This window comes from Sciurus carolinensis, chromosome 9 (assembly GCF_902686445.1).
Source record: "Sciurus carolinensis chromosome 9, mSciCar1.2, whole genome shotgun sequence".
NCBI classification, from domain to species: domain Eukaryota; kingdom Metazoa; phylum Chordata; class Mammalia; order Rodentia; family Sciuridae; genus Sciurus; species Sciurus carolinensis.
The window spans coordinates 79309620-79332766 of NC_062221.1; the positions used below are offsets into that span (position 1 = coordinate 79309620).

General features: G+C 37.0%; 1 protein-coding gene across 1 annotated transcript in view; it reads left to right on the forward strand.

Moving 5' to 3' along the window:
* Cfap44 (cilia and flagella associated protein 44) overlaps positions 1-23147 on the forward strand; it is a 149417-nt gene that overhangs the window by 14629 nt on the left and 111641 nt on the right. Inside the window, 5 exon segments of the mRNA XM_047563118.1 lie at positions 161-292; positions 993-1146; positions 18447-18609; positions 21898-22000; positions 22874-23090. Of these exon segments, the coding sequence (XP_047419074.1) occupies positions 161-292; positions 993-1146; positions 18447-18609; positions 21898-22000; positions 22874-23090 (769 nt within the window).

A 23147-nucleotide genomic window follows, 5' to 3' on the forward strand; every position in this document is an offset into this window, starting at 1 on the left:
ACTGATCAAATAAAATAATTCTAGGAATTTTTGAGTATGAAAACTTATGCTTAGAGCATGAGCAAGTTGAAAGTTTTGGTTACTTTTGAAAATAAGAAAGTATTTAATTCAAAATATTTAGAAATTATCAAAATATTATTTTTAATACCTCCAACAAAAGATGGTTTTGAAGATACCACAGATGATACATTCACTGAAGGGGAAGAATCATATTTAGAGGAAGACTCAGATTTGGAAGACTTGGAAGGAAGTTCAAGTTCACTTCCATATGATTATGTGGAAAGCAAAAAAGGTAAATAGTTTTAGTTTTCTACTGATAATTGCTACTGTTTTTTTTAAAAAAATTTTTTAGTTGTTGATGGACCTTTATTTTATTCATTTATTTATATGTGGTGCTGAGAATGGAACCCAGTGCCTCACACATGAAAGGCAAGCGCTCTACCACTGAGCCACAACCCCAATCCCTGATTGCTACTGTTTTAAGGATAAATTTCTCAGATACATTGAACAGTTACAAATCCAGAGAAAGAAAAATTTGCAGGTTGTGGATATGTGTGTAGATGATAAAAGGAAAAGCACTGCACACAGTCAGGTAAGGTAGTTTAAGAGCTTGGAGTTGTATATTCCATTTCTGAAGCTCACATATAGAACTGTCATCCTTGGTCTTCTGGGAATTGAGGTGATCTGAGGAGTGTTCTACCCTAGATTATAGTTCTCCAACTTTCCCTTGGGATTGATGGGGAATCATTCTTTGAAACTGTTCAAAGTATGATGTTCAAAGTATGACCAGAGCTCAACATTCACCCCTGATTCCCACAAGCATGTTCACTCTTCCTTCAGGGCTCAGTAGTGGGTACTATCTCGTGTTCAGGCCAGTTGGTGGTACTTATTGCCTGTATACCGCATGCTATGTACATTCCTCCTGTCTTTGGGAAATATAATTTTAGGACTCACCAAACACCATTCTTAGTTAAAATATTTTAATGTTTTAGCATCTCAGGAACCCCCTGGCCTAGATGCAGAAGAGGCAGAGGAAGAACTTAAGAAGAAAATATCAGAGAGCTTCTTTTATGATTACATGGAACTTGCTTCAATGCCTTTTGTGACTCCAGATTCGAACATACCACTGGATTTTCTTGTACTTATGTATCCGCTCCAGCTACATATGCATAATTTGGGGATTTTAGTGTTTTGGGTCATGGATTGGCCAACTTATAGCCCGTGGAACAAATCTAGCCTCTACCCTGTTTTAGTAAATAAAGTTTCATTGCAGCACAGTCACACTTATTCATTTACATCTTATCTATAGCTGTCATGATACAGTAAGTAAAGAGTTAAGTAGTTGTAACATAGATCATCTGGCCCATACAACCTGAAAAATACACTACCTTCTCTTTATAGAAACAATTTACTAACTTCTGTCCTACTAAGAATCTTGGCCCTTAGAGTATTTGATCTTCATTTGAACTGAACTTTCACTTGATGCTGAATAATTGTAAAGAGAAATGATGCTTTTCTTTGTACAGGTGAAAAAGACTGGAGTTCATGAGATGTGATTTGAAGGAGAACAGGGGGCCTCTTACTCTCACCTCCTTCTTATACCAGCCTGGCCTGCCTTTACCAAGGCCTGTCAAGCTAAGTCACTGATTTCTCGAAACACTGATGTGGCCATCTTCATTAGGTATCAGATGAGTCACTGGAGAAGATGATCCTGAGGAAATAGGGCACAAAATAGCAAGTTTTAATTGGTCTAAAGAATAAGAGTCTATGAAAGTGGGGTTAACTGATAGGAAGATTTAATATTTGTCATCTTTTATGACATTAGTTTGTGAGGTGGATGGTTAAAAGATAATTTCCACTACAGTCCTCAGCTAGCAATTTAGCACACTCCCTTCCTGGGTAGTGGTTATTGCCACATGACCTGACCACTGCTTCCTATAAAAGGTATACTTTCAGAGATGGGATATATTCCCTGACTCAGATGTGCTTTTGCATAAAAATAGAATGTGTTGTTAATATAGCGTCTAACTGTGGTTCAATTCCAGGTATGACTAAATTAATTCATTCCAAATCATCTTGTAATTTTCTTTCTCTGGGTTTTTTGTTTTTGTCTTTCAACAAGTTTATGACAACAGTTAGGTTGTAATTTAGAGGAGGAGAATTTGGGGAGTTTTAATCTCGTGCATTCTGACCTTTTGGATTCTAAAAATTTATTTTTAACTGATATATAAAAACCAAGATTGTACGTATTTATGGGGTATCATGCAATGTTTTGATACATGAATACATAATGTAATGCTTAAATCAGGTTAAGCATGTCTATCTTCTCAAACATGTATCATTTCTTTATGGCAAAATCATTAAAAGTCTTTCCTTCTAGCTTTTAAAATACACAGCATAATATCATTACCTTCAGTCGCCCCGCGAGGTAATAGCACACCAAAACTTCTTGTTCCTTTCTAACTATAACTTAGTGCTCATTGGTCAATCTTTCCACATCCCTCTTTCCCTCCTTTCCCCAGCCTTTGGTAACCACCATTCTACTCTTTCTGTGAGAGTTTTTAGATCCTACATATGAGTGAGCTCATGCAGTATTTGACTTTCTGTGCCTAGTTTATTTCACCTAACATCATGATCTTCATTTTCATCCATGTTGTTGTAAAAGACAGAATTCCATCCTAGATGGCATAATAGTATTCCATTGTGCGTATGAGCCTAATTTTCTTGATTTGTTCCTCAGCTGGTAGATTCTTGTTTCTGTTACTTGGCCGTTATGAGTAGTACTGTAATTAAATGAGAATGTAGATGTCTCTCTGACATACTAATTTAGTTTCTTTAGTTTCATAGTGGTGTCATTCTGGGTTTGAAAATTCCTTTGATCAGAAGAACAGCATGTAAGAGGGAGTCTTCCCACCATCCCCTGTGAAATTAGACTATGGTTATTTTAAATAAGTGATAATATTTCTGATTCCTAATATTTACTCAAGTTAGTGAGGAGATGGTAACCCACTTCTAATCTCATGCATAGACATGCTTTTAGATCTCTACGGTATTATATTGGTACCTGGGAAGAGAAAAAGAAAGGGGGGGGAAAAAAAGAAGGAAGTAGGAAAGGTGAGAGCAGTAGTTTGGGGAAATGGAAAAAGACAATAGGCAAAACTTCCTGCCTATACCAAGTGCTATAACGGTGAGGAAATCTTTATCTAGATCCAACTTTCTGATTGCACTGTGGCTGATGAGGTCCCAGGTTTTGATGTCTGAATAGCTTCATTCAGATCTCTGAATTATACATATTCACTCACATTTCTGTATAAGATTAAATTTTAGGCATTTATTTCCTCAATAAATTTATAGAATTCTTTATTCTTGGATAGAGCAAATGTTCTGAAATGTTTTCTTTCTCTATTTCAATGTATCTATTAGATAATGATAAGTAACATAGTTATAAATTGTTTATACATCACTATTCAAATTACATTAGTTAAAATATTCTTTTTATTTTATTTTATTTTTTAATCTTATTTGTTCTAATTAGTTGTACATGACAGTAGAATGTGTTTATGCATTTTTATAGATCATATATAAATAGAGTATAATCTCTCATTTTTCTGATTATATATATTGCAGGATCATATTAGTCATGCAGTCATACATGTACATGAGGTAATAATGTCTGTTTCATTCTACTATCATTCCTTCCCCCATATCCCTTTCCCCTCCTTCACTCTCCTCTACCTCATATAAAGTAACTCTATTCTTCCCTAGCCCCACCTCCCATTTATTGTGAATTAGCATCCACGTATCAGAGAAAATATTTGGTCTTTGGTTTTTTGGGTTTGACTTATTTCACTTAGCATGGTATTCTCTAGCTCCATCCATTTACCAGCAAATGCCAGAATTTCATTCTTCTTTAAAGCTGAGTAGTACTCCATCATGTGTGTGTGTATGTGTATGTATATACATTATTTTTTAATCATATATATATATTTATATATATCTACATCACATTTTCTTTATCCATTCATCTGTTGAAGGGCATCTAGGTTGGTTCCATAGTTTAGCTATTGTGAATTGAGCTGCTATAAACATTGATGTGGCTGTGTCACTGTAGTATGTTTGATTTTAAGTCCTTTGGGTATAAACTGTGGAGTGGGATGGCTGGATCAAATGGTGGTTCCGTTCCAAGTTTTCTTAGGAATCTCCAAACTGCTTTCTATAATGGTTGCACCAATTTGCAATCTCACTAGCAATGTATGAGTGTACCTTTTTTCCCACATCCTTGCCAATATTTATTGTTGCTTGTATTCTTGATGATTGCTATTCTGACTGAAGTGAGATGGAATCTCAGTGTAGTTTTGATTTTCATTTATCTAATTGTTAGAGATCTTGAATATTTTTTCATATATTTGTTGGTTGATTGTATATCTTCTGTGAAGTGTCTGATCAGTTCTTTAGCCCATTTATTGATTGGGTTATTTATTTTATAGTTTTTTTTTTAGTTCTTTATATATCCTAAAGATTAATGCTTTATCCAAGGTGCATGTGGTAAAAATTTTCTCCCAGTCTATAAGCTCTCTTTTCACATTATTGATTGTTTCTTTTGCTGAAAAGAAGTTTTTTCGTTTTGAGTCCATCCTATCTATTGATTCTTGATTTAAACTTCTTGTGCTTTAGGGATCTCATTAAAGAAGACAGGTCCTAGGCCGACATGGTGAAGATTTGGACCCACTTTTTCTTTTTGTGGTCACAGAGTGAAATATTCTTTATTCTCACCCACAATCTGTGTAGGAGGGGAATAAGTAACCCTTGGAGGTGTGGGCCAGCTGGAAATAAAAGCCTGGGAAAGTAGTATTAAAAAATTAACACAAAGTACCCAAAAATATATTGAAAGCAAGGAATTTACACGTGGAAGAGACCTGATGGATCTGACCCTAACGAAGGGAAAAAGCCCACGAATGATTTATTTATAGTGAAACATACCAAAGGAATTTATTGTGAGAAGTGGTTCTTCCAGAGCTGAGGGGAAGTTGGCCTGTTTGGGGACTTATCACTTGCACAGTAATTCTTGCTCCTCCAGGCAGCTGGCACCTCAAGGCTGTTTAGGTGCACTGGTGTCTGTGTTACCCAAGGCCAGCAGGTATCTAAACTCAAAGCTATGGAACTCATAAATTACACACCAGGCAGCCACCTGCAAGTGGGCATGTCTTTCAGCACAACTGTACTGAGAGGAACCCAGAAGGGCAGGCTAGCTGTCAAAGGCTATGGAGTTCAAAGTAATAATTTATTTGCCACTCCCCATACTTTATTACAATGTACGTTTTCTTCTTGCTAACAGTTTTACATAATTTCTTTCTCTGAATATTTTTCTTACAAAAATTCTGTAATTCTCTAAAATCATAATTTTTTTCCTTCCCCCCACCCCTCCCACCCCTCTTTTCCCTCTATACAGTCCTTCCTTCCTCCATTCTTGCCACCCTCCTTAACCCCAACCCAAAACCTAACCTAACCCTAACGCTAACCCCTCCCTCCCCCCATTATATGTCATTATCCGCTTATCAGCGAGATCATTCGTCCTTTAGTTTTTTGAGATTGACTTATCTCACTTAGCATGATATTCTTTAATTTCATCCATTTACCTGCAAATGCCATAATTTTATCATTCTTTATGGCAGAGTAATATTCCATTGTATATATATGCCACAGTTTCTATATCCATTCATCAACTGAAGGACATCCAGGTTAGTTCCACAATCTGGCTATGGTGAATTGAGCAGCAATGAACATTGATGTGGCTGTATCTCTGTAGTATGCTGATTTTAAGTCCTTTGGGTATAGGCCAAGGAGTGGGATAGCTGGGTCAAATGGTGTTTCCATTCCAAGCTTTCCAAGGAATCTCCATACTGCTTTCCAGAGTGGCTGCACTAATTTGCAACCCCACCAGCAATGTATGAGTGTACCTTTTTCCCCACATCCTCGCCAACACCTATTGTTGCTTGTATTCTTGATAATCACCATTCTAATTGGGGTGAGATGGAATCTTAGGGTAGTTTTGATTTGCATTTCCCTTATTACTAGGGATGTTGAACATTTTTTCATATATCTGTTGATTGCTTGTAGATCTTCTGTGAAGTGTCTGTTTATTTCCTTAGCCCATTTGTTGATTGGATTATTTGTATTCTTCGTGTAGAGTTTTTTGAGTTCTTTATAGATTCTGGAAATTAGCGCTCTATCTGAAGTATGAGTGGCAAAGATATTCTCCCACTCTGTAGGCTCTCTCTTCACATTACTGAGAGTTTCCTTTCCTGAAAGAAAGCTTTTTAGTTTGAATCTATCCCAGTTGTTGATTCTTGCTTTTATTTCTTGTGCTATGGGAGTCCTGTTAAGGAAGTCTGATCCTGAGCCAACAAGTTGAAGATTTGGACCTACTTTTTCTTCTATAAGATGCAGGGTCTCTGGTCTGATTCCGAGGTCCTTGATCCATTTTGAGTTGATTTTTGTGCAGGGTGAGAGATAGGGGTTTGATTTCATTCTGTTGCATATGGTTTTCCAGTTTTCCCAGCACCATTTGTTGAAGAGGCTATCTTTTCTCCATTGCATATTTTTGACCCCTTTGTCTAGTATGAGAAAATTGTATTTATTTGGGTTTGTGTCCATGTCCTCTATACTGTACCATTGATCTACCTGTCTATTTTGGTACCAATACCATGCCGTTTTTGTTACTATTGCTTTGTAGTAGAGTTGAAGATCTGGTATTGCAATACCCCCTGTTTCGTTCTTTCTACTGAGGATTGCTTTAGCTATTCTGGGTTTTTTATTCTTCCAGATGAATTTCATAATTGCTTGCTCTATTTCTGTAAGGTACATCATTGAGATTTTAATTGGAATTGCATTGAATCTGTATAGCACTTTGGTAGTATGGCCATTTTGGCAATATTAATGTTGCCTATCCAAGAACATGGGAGATCTTTCCATCCTCTAAGGTTTTCTTTAATTTCTTTCTTTAGTGTTCTGTAGTTCTCATTAGTAGAGGTCTTTCACCTCTTTTGTGAGATTGATTCCCAAGTATTTTATTTTTTTCGAGGCTATTGTGAATGGGGTAGTTTTCCTAACTTCTCTTTCTGAAGATTCATCACTTATGTATAAAAATGCATTGGATTTATGAGCATTGATCTTGTAACCTGCTACTTTACTGAATTCACTTATGAGTTCTAAAAGTTTTCTGGTGGAATTTCCAGGTTCCTCTAAATATATAATCATGTCATTAGTGAACAGGGATAGTTTGAGTTCTTCTTTTCCTATTCGTATCCCTTTAATTTCTTTGGTTTGTCTAATTGCTCTGGCTAGAGTTTCAAGGAAAATGTTGAATAGAAGTGGTGAAAGAGGGCATCCCTGCCTTGTTCCAGTTTTTAGGGTGCATTCTTTCAGTTTTTCACCATTTAGAATGATATTGGCCATGGGCTTAGCGTAGATGGCTTTTACGATGTTAAGGAATGTTCCAACTATCCCAATTTTTTCTAATGTTTTGAGCATGAAGGGATGCTGTATTTTATCGAATGCTTTTTCTGCATCTATTGAAATAATCATGTGATTCTTGACTTGAAGTCTGTTGATATGGTGAATGACATTTATTGATTTCCGGATGTTGAACCAACCTTGCATTCCTGGGATAAAACTCACTTGATCGTGGTGCACTATCTTTTTAATATATTTTTGTATGCGATTTGCTAAAATTTTGTTGAGAATTTTTGCGTCGATGTTCATTAAGGATATTGGTCTGAAATTTTGTTTCCTCGATGTGTCTCTGTCTGGTTTAGGTATTAGGGTGATATTGGTTTCACAGAATGAGTTTGGGAAGGTTCCCTCCTCTTCTATTTCATGGAATACTTTGAGGAGTATTGGGATGAGCTCTTCTTTAAAGGTTTTGTAGAACTCGGCCGAGAACCCATCTGGTCCTGGACTCTTTTTTGTTGGTAGGCTTTTGATGACCTCTTCTATTTCATTGCTTGAAATTGATTTATTTAAGTTGTGTATATCCTCCTCATTCAGTTTAGGTAATTCATATATCTCTAGAAACTTGTTGATTTCTTTGAGGTTTTCTGTTTTGTTGGAATATAGATTTTCAAAATAGCTTGTAATTATGTTTTGTATTTCACTCGTGTCTGTTGTGATATTTCCTTGTTCATTCTGAATTTTAGTAATTTGAGTTTTCTCCCTCTTTCTCTTTGTTAGTGTGGCTAAGGGTTTATCAATTTTGTTTATTTTTTCTAAGAACCAACTATTTATTTTGTTAATTTTTCCGATTGTTTCTTTTGTTTCAATTTCGTTGATTTCGGCTCTGATTTTAACTGTTTCCTGTCTTCTACTACTTTTGGTGTTGGTCTGTTCTTCTTTTTCTAGTGCTTTGAGCTGTAGTGTTAAGTCGTTTATTTGTTGATTTCTACTTCTTTTGTTGAATGGGCCCCATGAAATAAATCTTCCTCTAAGTACTGTTTCATAGTGTCCCATAGATTTTGATATGATGTGTCTTTGTTCTCATTTACTTCTAAGAATTTTTTTATTTCCCTCCTAATGTCTTCTGTTATCCATCATCATATAATAGTGTATTATTTAATCTCCAGGTATTGGAGAAGTTTCTGTTTTTTATTCTGTCCTTTATTTCTAATTTCAATCCATTATGATCTGATAGAGTACAAGGTAGTATCTCTATCTTCTTGTATTTGCTAACAGTAGCTTTGTGGCATAAAATATGGTCTATTTTAGAGAAGGATCCATGTGCTGCTGAGAAGAAAGTGTATTCGTTCTTTGTTGGATGGTATATTCTATATATGTCTGTTAAGTCTAAATTGTTGATTGTTTTATTGAGATCTATGGTTTCTTTATTCAATTTTTGTTTGGAAGATCTATCCAGTGGTGAGAGAGGTGTGTTAAAATCACCTAATATTATTGTGTTGTGGTCTATTTGATTTCTGGAATTCAGAATGATTTGTTTGACATACATGGATGAGCCACTATTTGGGGCATAGATATTTATGATTGTTATGTCTTGCTGATTTATGCTTCCCTTAAGCAGTATGTAATGTCCTTCTTTATCCCTTCTGACTAGTTTTGGCTTGAAGTTCACATTATCTGAAATGAGGATGGATACTCCAGCTTCTTTGCTGTGTCCATGTGCATGGTATGTTTTTCCCCATCCTTTCACCTTTAGTCTATGGGTATGTCTTTCTATGAGATGAGTCTCTTGCAGGCAGCATATTGTTGGATTTTTTTTTTTAATCCAATCTGCCAGTCTATGCCTTCTGATTGATGAGTTCAGGCCATTAACATTCAGGGTTATTATTGAGATATGATTTGTATTCCCAGTCATTTGACTCATTTTTGTTTTTTGACATGATTTGGTTTCTCCTTTATTTGGCTATTCCTTTAGGCTATTTCCTCCCGTTGCTGATTTGGATTGTTGTTTTTCATCTCTTCCTCCTGGAATATTTTGCTGAGAATGTTCTGTAATGCCGGCTTTCTTTTTGTAACTTCTTTTAGCTTTTGTTTATCATGGAAGGATCTTATTTCGTCGTCAACTCTGAAAGTAAGTTTTGCTGGGTATAAGATTCTTGGTTGGCATCCGTTTTCTTTCAGGGCTTGGTATATGTTGTTCCAGGCCTTTCTAGCTTTTAGGGTCTGGATTGAAAAATCTGCTGATATCTGTATTGGTTTCCCCCTGAATGTAATTTGATTCTTTTCTCTCGCAATATTTAAAATTCTGTCTTTATTTTGTATGTTAGGTATTTTCATAATAATGTGCCTTGGTGTGTATCTGTTGTAATTTTGTATGTTTGGAGTCCTACAGGCCTCTTGTACCTGGTTTTCCATTTCATTCTTCATATTTGGGAAATTTTCTGATATTATTTTATTGAGTCGATTGTTCATTCCTTTGGTCTGTTTCTCTAAGCCTTCCTCAATCCCAATAATTCTTAAATTTGGCCTTTTCATGATATCCCATAATTCTTGTAAATTCTGTTCATGATTTCTTACCATCTTTTCTGTTTGGTCAACTTTGTTTTCAAGGTTAAATATTTTGTCTTCAATGTCTGAGGTTCTGTCTTCCAGGTGTTCTATCCTATTGGTTATGCTTTCTATGGAGTTTTAACTTGGTTTATTGTTTCCTTAATTTCAAGGTTTTCTGTTTGTTTGTTTTTTTTTTTCAGTATATCTAACTCTTTATTGAAATGATCTCTTGCTTCCCATATTTGGTCTTTTAACTGTTGATTGGTGCGATCATTGAATGCCTGCATTTGCTCTTTCATCTCCTCCTTCAATGCCTGCATTTGCTCTTTAATCTCCTTGTTTGCTTCCCTGATTGTTTTAATTATGTACATTCTGAACTCCCTTTCTGACATTTCTTCTGCTGTGCTGTCATTGGGTGTTATTGATATAGTATCTAGGTTTGTTTGGGAAATTTTCTTCCCTTGTTTTCTCATATTGGTCAGATATCAGTGGGACTCTGAGATATTGCAGTTTTCCTCTATTGGCTTATATTATCCCTGTAGATTTCCAGTATATCACCTTCCATCCTTCAGTAGCCTGAAGTCTTGGAGGAACTTGATGATACAGTGTTTCCAAAGAAAACTTCCCCTAGCCTGCTACTGGTTTTAGGGTTTGGAGCTGGCTCTGTGCGGAAAGGCTTTCACTGGGCTGTCTGCTCCGCGAAGCTGGCCTTGGAAGGAGCCCGCCGCCAGAGGGTGCAGGGCTGCCTGGGGAAAACTGTAGCTGCTCTGCCCTGCTCTGAGAAGTCACCCCTGTCCGGGCCTGCAGCCCGGGGCTGAGCTTCACCTGGTGGGGGAGACTCACCCTGTGGCTCTATGTTAGTCCGAGTCTCTCAATGCCTCCCCTTCTTGAATCCTGGGTTCTGGAGCAACAGGAGATGCAGTCACCCTCTAGTCCGCCATCTTGGATCGCACCATAATTTTTTTTAAAGCAAAGACTTAAGACGTATTCTTTCATTGATCCTTTAACTTTGGTATTCAGAAGTGAATTCTTATAAATTAAGAATCTATGTTGCGCAATACATTTCTTTTGCTAACTTTAATTTTTTCTTGGATCCATCTCATTTAGTTTACTTGTTACGCGTATATCTTGGATTATTTTAATTTGAACTTATGTATTTTTTTTTATTTTTTTACATTTACATAGGGTAATGATGTTTATTTTATTTTTCCCCTCCCCCCACCCCTCCCACCCCTCTTTTCCCTCTACACAGTCCTTCTTTCCTTCATTCTTGCCGCTCTCCTTAGCCTAACTCTAAACCTAACCCTAAACCTAATGCTAGCCCCTCCCACCCCCCATTATATGTCCTCATCCGCTTATCAGCGAGATCATTCGTCCTTTAGTTTTTTGAGATTGGCTTATCTCACTTAGCATGATATTCTCCAATTTCGACCATTTGCCTACAAATGCCATAATTTTATCATTCTTCATTGCGGAGTAATATTCCATTGTATAAATATGCCACAGTTTCTTTATCCATTCATCAACTGAAGGGCATCTAGGTTGGTTCCACAATCTGGCTATGGTGAATTGAGCAGCAATGAACATTGATGTGGCTGTATCTCTGTAGTATGCTGATTTTAAGTCCTTTGGGTATAGGCCAAGGAGTGGGATAGCTGGGTCAAATGGTGTTTCCATTCCAAGCTTTCTGAGGAATCTCCACACTGCTTTCCAGAGTGGCTGCACTAATTTGCAACCCCACCAGCAATGTATGAGTGTTCCTTTTTCACCACATCCTCGCCAACACCTATTGTTGCTTGTATTCTTGATAATCGCCATTCTAATTGGGGTGTGATGAAATCTTAGGGTAGTTTTGATTTGCATTTCCCTTATTACTAGGGATGTTGAACATTTTTTCATATATCTGTTGATTACTTGTACATCTTCTTCTGTGAAGTGTCTGTTTATTTCCTTAGCCCATTTGTTGATTGGATTATTTGTATTCTTCGTGTAGAGTTTTTTGAGTTCTTTATAGATTCTGGAAATTAGCGCTCTATCTGAGGTATGGTTGGCAAAGATATTCTCCCACTCTGTAGGCTCTCTCTTCACATTTCTGATAGTTTCCTTTGCTGAGAGAAAGCTTTTTAGTTTGAATCTATCCCAGTTGTTGATTCTTGCTTCTATTTCTTGTGCTATGGGAGTCCTATTAAGGAAATCTGATCCTGAGCCAACAAGTTGAAGATTTGGACCTACTTTTTCTTCTATAAGATGCAGGGTCTCTGGTCTGATTCCGAGGTCCTTGATCCATTTTGAGTTGAGTTTTGTGTAGGGTGAGAGATAGGGGTTTAATTTCATTCTGTTGCATATGGTTTTCCAGTTTTCCCAGCACCATTTGTTGAAGAGGCTATCTTTTCTCCATTGCATATTTTTGGCCACTTTGTCTAGTATGAGAAAATTGTATTTATTTGGGTTTGTGTCCATGTCCTCTATTCTGTACCATTGATCTACCTGTCTATTTTGGTACCAATACCATGCCGTTTTTGTTACTATTGCTTTGTAGTAGAGTTGAAGATCTGGTATTGCAATACCCCATGCTTCGCTCTTGCTACTGAGGATTGCTTTAGCTATTCTAGGTTTTTTATTCTTCCAGATGAATTTCATAATTGCTTGCTCTATTTCTGCAAGGTACATCATTGGGATTTTAATTGGAATTGCATTGAATCTGTATAGCACTTTAGGTAGTATAGCCATTTTGACGATATTAATTCTACCTATCCAGGAACATGGGAGATCTTTCCATCCTCTAAGGTTTTCTTGAATTTCTTTCTTTAGTGTTCTGTAGTTCTCATTGTAGAGGTCTTTCACCTCTTTTGTGAGATTGATTCCCAAGTATTTTATTTTTTTCGAGGCTATTGTGAATGGGGTAGTTTTCCTAATTTCTCTTTCTGAAGATTCATCACTTATGTATAAAAATGCATTGGATTTATGAGCATTGATCTTGTAACCTGCTACTTTACTGAATTCACTTATGAGTTCTAAAAGTTTTCTGGTGGAATTTCCAGGTTCCTCTAAATATATAATCATGTCATCAGCGAACAGGGATAGTTTGAGTTCTTCTTTTCCTATTCGTATCCCTTTAATTTCTTTGGTTTGTCTGATTGCTCTGGCTAGAGTCTCAAGGACGATGTTGAATAGAAGTGGTGAAAGAGGGCATCCCTGCCTTGTTCCAGTTTTTAGGGGGAACGCTTTCAGTTTTTCACCATTTAGAATGATATTAGCCATGGGCTTAGCGTAGATTGCCTTTATAATGTTTAGGAATGTTCCCACTACCCCAATTTTTTCTAGTGTTTTGAGCATGAAGGGATGCTGTATTTTATCAAATGCTTTTTCTGCATCTATTGAAACAATCATGTGATTCTTAACTTTAAGTCTGTTGATATGGTGAATGACATTTATTGATTTCCGGATGTTGAACCAACCTTGCATCCCTGGGATAAAACCCACTTGATCGTGGTGCACTATCTTTTTAATATATATTTGTATGCGATTTGCTAAAATTTTGTTGAGAATTTTTGCATCGATATTCATTAAGGATATTGGTCTGAAATTTTCTTTCCTCGATGTGTCTCTGTCTGGTTTAGGTATCAGGGTGATATTGGCTTCATAGAACGAGTTTGGTAGGGTTCCCTCCTCTTCTATTTCATGGAATAGTTTGAGAAGTATTGGAATGAGCTCTTCTTTAAAGGTTTTGTAGAACTCGGCTGAGAACCCATCTGGTCCTGGACTTTTCTTTGTTGGTAGGCTTTTGATGACCTCTTCTATTTCATTGCTTGAAATTGGTTTATTTAAGTTGTGTATGTCCTCCTCATTCAGTTTAGGTAGTTCATATGTCTCTAGAAATTTGTTGATGTCTTCGAGGTTTTCTGTTTTGTTGGAGTATAGATTTTCGAAATAGCTTCTAATTATGTTTTGTATTTCACTCGTGTCTGTTGTGATGTTTCCTTGTTCATTCCGAATTTTAGTAATTTGAGTTTTCTCCCTCTTTCTCTTTGTTAGTGTGGCTAAGGGTTTATCAATTTTATTTATTTTTTCAAAGAACCAACTATTTATTTTGTTAATTTTTCCAATTGTTTCTTTTGTTTCGATTTTGTTGATTTCGGTTCTGATTTTAACTGTTTCCTGTCTTCTACTACTTTTGGTATTGGTCTGCTCTTCTTTTTCTAGTGCTTTGAGCTGTAGTGTTAAGTCATTTATTTGTTGATTTCTACTTCTTTTTTTGAATGCACCCCATGAAATAAATCTTCCTCTAAGTACTGCTTTCATAGTGTCCCAGAGATTTTGATATGATGTGTCTTTGTTCTCGTTTACTTCTAAGAATTTTTTTATTTCCCTCCTGATGTCTTCTGTTATCCATTCATCATATAATAGTGTATTATTTAGTCTCCAGGTATTGGAGAAGTTTCTGTTTTTTATTCTGTCATTTATTTCTAATTTCAATCCATTATGATCTGATAGAGTACAAGGTAGTATCTCTATCTTCTTGTATTTGCTAACAGTAGCTTTGTGGCATAAAATATGGTCTATTTTAGAGAAGGATCCATGTGCTGCTGAGAAGAAAGTGTATTCGTTCTTTGTTGGATGGTATATTCTATATATGTCCGTTAAGTCTAAATTGCTGATTGTGTTGTTGAGATCTATAGTTTCTTTATTCAATTTTTGTTTGGACGATCTATCCAGTGGTGAGAGAGGTGTGTTAAAATCGCCTAGTATTATTGTGTTGTGGTCTATTTGAATTCTGTAATTGAGAAGGATTTGTTTGACGTACGTGGATGAGCCAATATTCGGGGCATAGATATTTATGATTGTTATGTCTTGCTGATTTATGCTTCCCTTAAGCAGCATGTAATGTCCTTCTTTATCCCTTCTGATTAGTTTTGGTTTGAAGTCCACATTATCTGAGATGAGGATGGATACTCCAGCTTTTTTGCTGTGTCCGTGTGCATGGTATGTTTTTCCCCATCCTTTCACCTTTAGTCTATGGGTGTCTCTTTCTATGAGGTGAGTCTCTTGCAGGCAGCATATTGTTGGATTTTTCTTTTTAATCCAATCTGCCAGTCTGTGTCTTTTGATTGATGAATTCAGGCCATTAACATTCAGGGTTATTATTGTGATATGATTTGTATTCCCAGTCAATTGACTCATATTTGTTTTTGACATGATTTGGTTTCTCCTTTATTTGGCTATTCCTTTAGGCTAACGCCTCCTGTTGCTGATTTGCATCGTTGTTTTTCATCTCTTCCTCATGGAATATTTTGCTGAGAATGTTCTGTAATGCTGGCTTTCTTTTTGTAAATTCCTTTAGCTTTTGTTTATCATGGAAGGATCTTATTTCATCGTCAAATTTGAAGGTAAGTTTTGCTGGGTATAAGATTCTTGGTTGGCATCCGTTTTCTTTCAGGGCTTGGTATATGTTGTTCCAGGCCCTTCTAGCTTTTAGGGTCTGGATTGAAAAATCTGCTGATATTCTTATTGGTTTCCCTCTGAATGTAATTTGATTCTTTTCTCTCGCGGGCTTTAAAATTCTGTCTTTATTTTGTATGTTAGGTATTTTCATAATAATGTGCCTTGGTGTGGGTCTGTTGTAATTTTGTATGTTTGGAGTTCTATAAGCTTCTTGTACTTGGTTTTCCATTTCATTCTTCAGATTTGGGAAATTTTCTGTTATTATTTCATTGAATAGATTGTTCATTCCTTTGGTTTGTTTCTCTAAGCCTTCCTCAATCCCAATAATTCTTAAATTTGGCCTTTTCATGATATCCCATAATTCTTGTAGATTCTGTTCATGATTTCTTACCATCTTTTCTGTTTGACCAACTTTGTTTTCAAGATTAAATAATTTGTCTTCAGTGTCTGAGGTTCTGTCTTCCAGGTGTTCTATCCTATTGGTTATGCTTTCTATGGAGTTTTTAACTTGGTTTATTGTTTCCTTCATTTCAAGTATTTCAGTTTGTTTTTTTTTCAGTATCTCTAACTCTTTATTGAAATGATCTCTTGCTTCCCGTATTTGGTCTTTTAACAGTTGATTGGTGCGATCATTTAATGCCTGCATTTGCTCTTTCATCTCCTCCTTCAATGCCTGCATTTGCTCTTTCATCTCCTCATTAGCTTCCCTGATCATTTTAATTACGTACATTCTGAACTCCCTTTCTGACATTTCTTCTGCTGTGCCGTCATTGGGTTTTATTGATGTAGTATCTAGGTTTGTTTGGGACATTTTCTTCCCTTGTTTCTCATATTGGTCAGTTGTCAGTGGGACCCTGAGATATTGCAGTTTTCCGCTACTGGCTTATAGTGTCCCGGTAGATTTCCAGTGTATCACCTCCCAGCCTTCAGTAGCCTGATGTCTTGGAGGAATCTGATAAAGCAGCTCTTCCGAAGAAAACTGCCCCTAGCCCCCTACTGGTTCCACGGTTTGGAACTGGCTCTGTGCGGAAATGCTCTCACTGTGGGCGCGCCGTGCAGCTGGCCGTGTGGGAGGAGCCCACTGCCGGAGTGTGGAAGGCTACCTTGGGAAGACTCTAGCTGCCCTGCCCGGCTCCAATAAGCCACCTCTATCTGGGCCTGCCACCCGGGCCGAGCTTTACCCAGTGGGCAGACTCACCTGTGGCTCTATTTCAGTCCGAGTCTCTCAATGCCTCCCCTTCTTAACTCCAGGGTTCTGGAGCGACTGGGGGTGCAGTCTCCCTCTAGGCCGCCATCTTGGATCGCCCTGTGAAGAGAGCCTGCAGCCGGAGTGGGCAGAGCCGCCTGAAGAGGTCTCTGGCTGCCCTGCCCTAATCCCAGAGGCTGTTTGCGGATCGCGGCTCTCCGCTGGTTCATTGCCGGAGTACGCTGTGCTGCAGGGGCTCCGGGACTCGGAGCTTGTTCTGGTCAGAAAGGCTCTCACTAGCGGGCCAGTTCCGTTCCGAGAACCTGGAGAAGCTGGCTGTGTGGGCGGGGCCCACCGCCGGAGTGCGCAGGACTGCCTTTGGATGACTCTAGCTGCCCTGCCCGGCTCCGATAAGCCACCTCTATCTGGGCCTGCCACCCGGGCCGAGCTTTGCCCAGTGGGCAGACTCACCCGTGGCTCTATTTCAGTCCGAGTCTCTCAATGCCTCCCCTTCTTAACTCCAGGGTTCTGGAGCGACTGGGGGTGCAGTCTCCCTCTAGGCCGCCATCTTGGATCGCCCCGTGAAGAGAGCCTGCAGCCGGAGTGGGCAGAGCCACCTGAAGAGGTCTCTGGCTGCCCTGCCCTAATCCCAGAGGCTGTTTGCGGATCGCGGCTCTCCGCTGGTTCGTTGCCGGAGTACGCTGCGCCTCAGGGGCTCCGGGACTCGGAGCTTGTTCTGGTCAGAAAGGCTCTCACTAGCGGGCCAGTTCCGTTCCGAGAACCTGGAGACTGAACTTATGTATTAATGATGTACCCTACAAGGTATTTATGTAACTCAGTTTTTTTTTAATTTATTTTTTGAGGTAGTGCAATTTTACTCTATAATATAAACCCATATAAACAAACATACAATTGCCTACACACCAATGTATGTACTAACACACTTGGAAAGAAAGAGTTAGCTTATTAATTATATATTTATATACTATGATGATTTTAATAATTTGTGTATACAAATTAAATTTCAATTACATTTATGTTAGCTTATTACAGTAGTTATGTTATCAAATGTTGTATTAGAATTTTACAAAAATGTGAGAATTTTAAACATGTTGTCTTTTAACATCAAGGAAAGACCTGTATGTTATTTTTCACTATGATCAGTCAACAAATCTGACATGCATAAAGTACAAAGTACAGAGATTTTGAAGACATGAACTGTGTCCTATGTTATACAGTGTGATTAAGTTTTAGTGAGAGAAGGAAAAATGAAATGCTTTCGGTGATAGTTTTTTCTGTGTGTGATATCCAAGCAGAAGGTTCACCATCACCTTGTGTGTGTGTGTGTGTGTGTGTGTGTGTGTGTGTGTGGTACTTGGGATTGAACCCAGGGACACTTCACTGAGCTACATTTTTTATTTTTTAATTTTGAGACAGGGTCTTGTTAAATTGCCCAGGCTCACCTTGAACTTGTGATTCTACTGCTCAGACACACAAATCACTGAGATTAAAGGCATGTGTCACCATTTCTGGCTTGGTTCAACATCTATTATTGCAAAAATAGTTAATGTGCTTTCAACATTTCTTTAGGAAAATTAAAATAGTAACTAAATCAGTGTATGAGGATTTTCATTTAATTTAAAAATGAAATTGTGTAAGAAATACATAGGAAAATTATGAGTTTTGGGGTAAAATTCAACTACTTTAGCCTTGAATCTTTATTTAAGACTATGGATTTAAAAAACGTATTATTTCATCACTCCTCCTGTCCTAGGATGGTCATTTATTTCATGTCTTTTCCTTAGCAACTTTCTCTCAGACATTCTTTTGGTTATGACTGCAGAAAGCGAGCCAACCTACAGCTTCTAGACAGCAGTACCCTGATGTACATCGCTGGGAACCAACTGATTCTTCTGAATTTTAAAACCAAAGAACAGACCTACCTGAGAAGTAGCAGTGGTCAAGGGATTGGTGTCATTGGGGTATGCCTTTAGTAACTTAGAAGAAAACAATGTGTTTCCTTGTTCTGTGGACCTACCAACAGTGGCTGTTGGGTCCCAATGCCAAGCATGGTACTGAAGGATCACACGAGAGGCATGCCCATCTTTATTCTAAGGCACTTTCAAGTTGATTACAGTCACTACATTCACCGGTGCTGCCTCCATCAATTTGATAGTAATAATTCCATAATATTGTTATTCCATCTTGTGGAGAAACTGTGGCTTGAGAGGTTAAATGACTTTCACATGACGGTGCAGGTTTTTTCTACGTTTAGATTTGAAGTGAAGGTGAGTGAGGACATGTTTCAGGTTCTTGATCTGAGTACCAAAACAAGGAATGAAGAACATGAAGGAAATGTGAGACCCACAGATAAGATGTAGAGGTAGACTGACTATGGAACCAGAATATCATAAGAGGCATCAAGTGAAAGAATCTCATGTTTGCTTTTTCCTTGATCATTATCTATCTATATATCACATATGTAGATGATAAAAGTCCCTATCTTCAGGGACTTATGTTTTAAGACTAGTTAATAATAAATTCAGCAAGAGTTTTTTATATAATACTAAGTATCCAATTTTACATATAACATACAGTGAAAGATTTAAAGGAAAATGAATCTGTGCCCTCCATGAATTCAGAGAGTTAAGAAGTCATCTAACAAAGTACATAATAATATGACCATAGCTCTGTGCAAATAATCTGACCCCGATGTGAGGGTCATAGGTTTTGTCGAGGGAAATCCATCAAACGTCATGAAGTATCATAAACTTGAGGCCCACACTATTTGCAGAGGACTAAAAAACATCTAATTATCATATATTTATCATTTTATGGTCATTAGTGGTCTTTAAATTTGTATTTTCTATTTTGTTATAAAATAATTTGGTTTGAGGACAGTAGTCAAAGATATAGTGGGGTCAATAATGCTAATCCTAATTCTCATCCACCTGGATGTGAGCAGCTCTATGTCCACAAGGCTTTCATCCAAGTGTACTGGAAGCTGTGTTCCTGGGTAGTGACAGAGTCTTCTCCTCCACTATATGTCCTATTCAGTTGAGGGCAAGAAATACTTTGGCAAGGCTATGAGAAACCTCTGAGAAATGTGTCTTGTGCCTATAAGTTATCTTCCAGAAAAGGCAGAGTGCATTTGTATGTTGAGTGTCAACTTAGTAACTCTGGTCTCTGCTAAAAGCAAAACGCCCAAACTCAAGCCATAGCAGTTTCCAATCTGAGGGGTAGAAATTTTTACTTACTTTGAATAAGACCTAAACAAGTGAAGGAGTCTCAATTCAGTTATCTGAATCTGTTCAGGTGCCTGTGATCACATATCCTACACCAGGTATTTAGACAGGTGTAGTGCTACTCCCTTTCCTCTCTTCTTCATTGGTTACCAGGTCAGTGAGTTTCAAGTCCCAAAGAATGACACCTTAGTAGTAGATTTAAATTATTTCTACAATAAAGGACAATCTAGATTCTAGTTCAGGTTCAACCTTTAAAAAAGCTAAAATAGGTCTGGAAAGTTCGATTGTTTCTCTTGTAACCTTAACTGGATTCACATCATCAGGTTGAATCCTGTCTTTGATATTTACCACACTGCAACCTGTATGACTACAGATAATCACTTAATATCTCTGAGCCTCGATTTCCTCATCAATAAGATGGGAATGATAATGCTGTGATTATAAGATTGAGGTGAAATTCATAGAATTAATGCATGTAAAACTTAGACCAGTGTCTGGTACACAGTAAGCACTCAATTAATGTTGTCTTTACTCAGTGTTACCAATACCTCAATGAGTGTCCCTCCTCTATACCCAAGCCTGTTTCAAGCTGAAGTGAGGAGGATTTACTTCAGTGGCAGGGTAAGAGGCAGCTTACTAGTAGGAATTTGTCTTATCATAGATCTTATACAGAAAATAGAGGGAAGAAAAAGAGCTACAACATTGTTTTGGGTATCAAGACTTGCAATCTGTATCTGAGAACCAAGCTCCTTGTGTTTAGGTATGTAATCAGGAGTTACAAAATAGTAACTGAAAATAGAATTTTATAAATACAATATATTTAAATAGCTCACTCTTTTAACACTCTACTTTTATTTCTATTTTTGACAATTTTTTCTTCATGAATTTTACTGACCACTGAACAAAAATAACAAAATGAACATACAATTCTATCCAATTTATGTGGTTATTATTTGAAATGTTGAAACAAATAATTTACCCAGGCTGTTTATTATGTTTTCCTCTGTCTGGCTTAGAAATATTTTATCTTTCTCACTTCTGTTTACAGTCATTGTGGTAAGTTTGCCCAAGATGAATTTTTAAAAATTGGGATATAATCTTTGGAAACAATGAATTGCATGCATATTGCTAAGGTTTGAATGTGTCCCCTGATGTTCATGCATTGGAAACTTAATTCCCAATGCAACAGTGTTGGGAAATAGGCCAAAGAAGGAATGATTAGGGCATGAATGGAATAATACTGTTATTGAGAAAGTGGGTTAGCTATGATAGAGATTTGTTATAGAAGTGAATCTGGCCTGCCCTTGCTTTCTTGCTCTCACCCTCTCTTGCCCTCCCACCTTTCACCATTGGATGATGCAACACAAAGGACTAGATGTGATTCCTTAATCTTGAATTTTTCTAGTCCAGAACAAATTTCCATTCATTGTAAGTTATTCAGTCTCAGGTATTTTGTTATAGCAGCAGAAAACAGAACAAGGCATATACATTCCATGAAATTTTCTATACAAAATTTAGATTGACTCGAATGCAGGGAAAACAATTTATCTAAATTTAGAGGTTCTCAAGGCATAGTCCACAGACCAGCAGCATAGATATCACCTTGGAACTTGTTAGAAATGTAAATACAAATTCTCAAGTTTCAGCCCTGACCCATTGAATCAGAAACACTGGGTTAGGGCTTCCAATCTGTGTTTTAATAAGCTTTTCAAATGATTCTGATGCACATTAAGGATTGAAAACCATTGTTCTAGTATTTTCAATGGCAGTTAAAAAATTATAAAGTTAGAAATGACTATCTTAATGAAAGTAAAACTTATTAAAGTTTTACCTTTGCTTTCTCTTGGTTTTCAATTCAAATCATATCCCTTTGGTATTTGGTATTTATCAAATGCCAAGTTTTAGTCTTCTATTGGAGTAGATCTTAATAAGTTTCAAAAGAATGGTCACTGAATACTGTATTAATAGGATTATCTATATGAAAATCTTCCTTTTAATATTTTAGTGAGATTCCATTTTTCGTAGGTTCATCCATATAAAACTTACTTCACAGTAGCTGAAAAAGGAAGTTTTCCAAATATTATCATCTATGAATATCCTTCTCTGAAGCCCTACAGAATCCTTCGAGGTAAGTCCAGTAAAATCTTTAAAATATTCCATGTTTGAGGTTAACAATATTCTGCAGATATGAGATTATTGAATTAATCAGGGTGTTCCAGAGAAACCAAATTGATAGGAAATAGAAAAGAGATGTATTTAATGTAATTGGCTTACACAATTGTGGAAATAAGTCTGAAATTTGTAAATCAAGCCTGCGGGCCGAAAAGTCTGGGAAAGGAGTTGACAATAGCCACCAGGCAGAATTTCTTCTTCAGAGAATTCTCAGTTTTACTTCCAAGTCGTTTCAACTGGTTGGCTGGGGACCCACTGAGATTATCGAGGATAATCATTACTTAAAGTCAACTAATTCATGGTTATTAGCCACATCTGCAATATACCTTTATATCAACATCCAAATAATTATTTAATTTAATAACTAGATTCTTGATGAATAATTGAAGGATTGATTTTTCTCAGTGACCATTCTTTTTTAACTTGTTAATTAGATTCTACTCCAACAGAAAATTAATGATCACAATTATTTTATAGTTCTATTTTTCATATAATTCATTTCAGCAACCAATTTTTGTTTTTGGAGTTGTTTGACAAATTTTAAATCATAGATTGATAGATTGTGTTTCTCTTCCTCCAGAAGATGAAATATTCTCACAAATTTTATCTCATATAAAATGTGATTATGATTTCTCCACCCTCTCCTTTATATCATGTAATCTAAAGTCAGGGTGATAGATGATTTTGGAATTACTCCTACAAGGGAGTTCTTGGCAATCTTACATTAATATATGTTACAAGATCTCTCTCTTTCTCTCCCTTTAATACACTTTTTTGACAATGAGATAAATGTTGTCCTTATTTATTAGATTCCCATTCATCTTTCCAGATGGAACTGAGAAGGCATATGCCTATGTGGACTTTAACTACAATGGTACCTTGTTGGCCTCTGTTGGTAGTTCCCCTGATTACACGCTAACTATTTGGAATTGGAAAGACGAGCAACCCATACTGAGGAAAAAAGCTTTTTCTCAGGATGTTTTTAAGGTTACTTTCAATCCTGAAGATGATGAGCAGCTTACTACAGCAGGATCAGGCCACATCAAGTAGGTCGGGTGATGAATAGAAAGACTGATACATATGACAAGGGTATTATCTAAGAC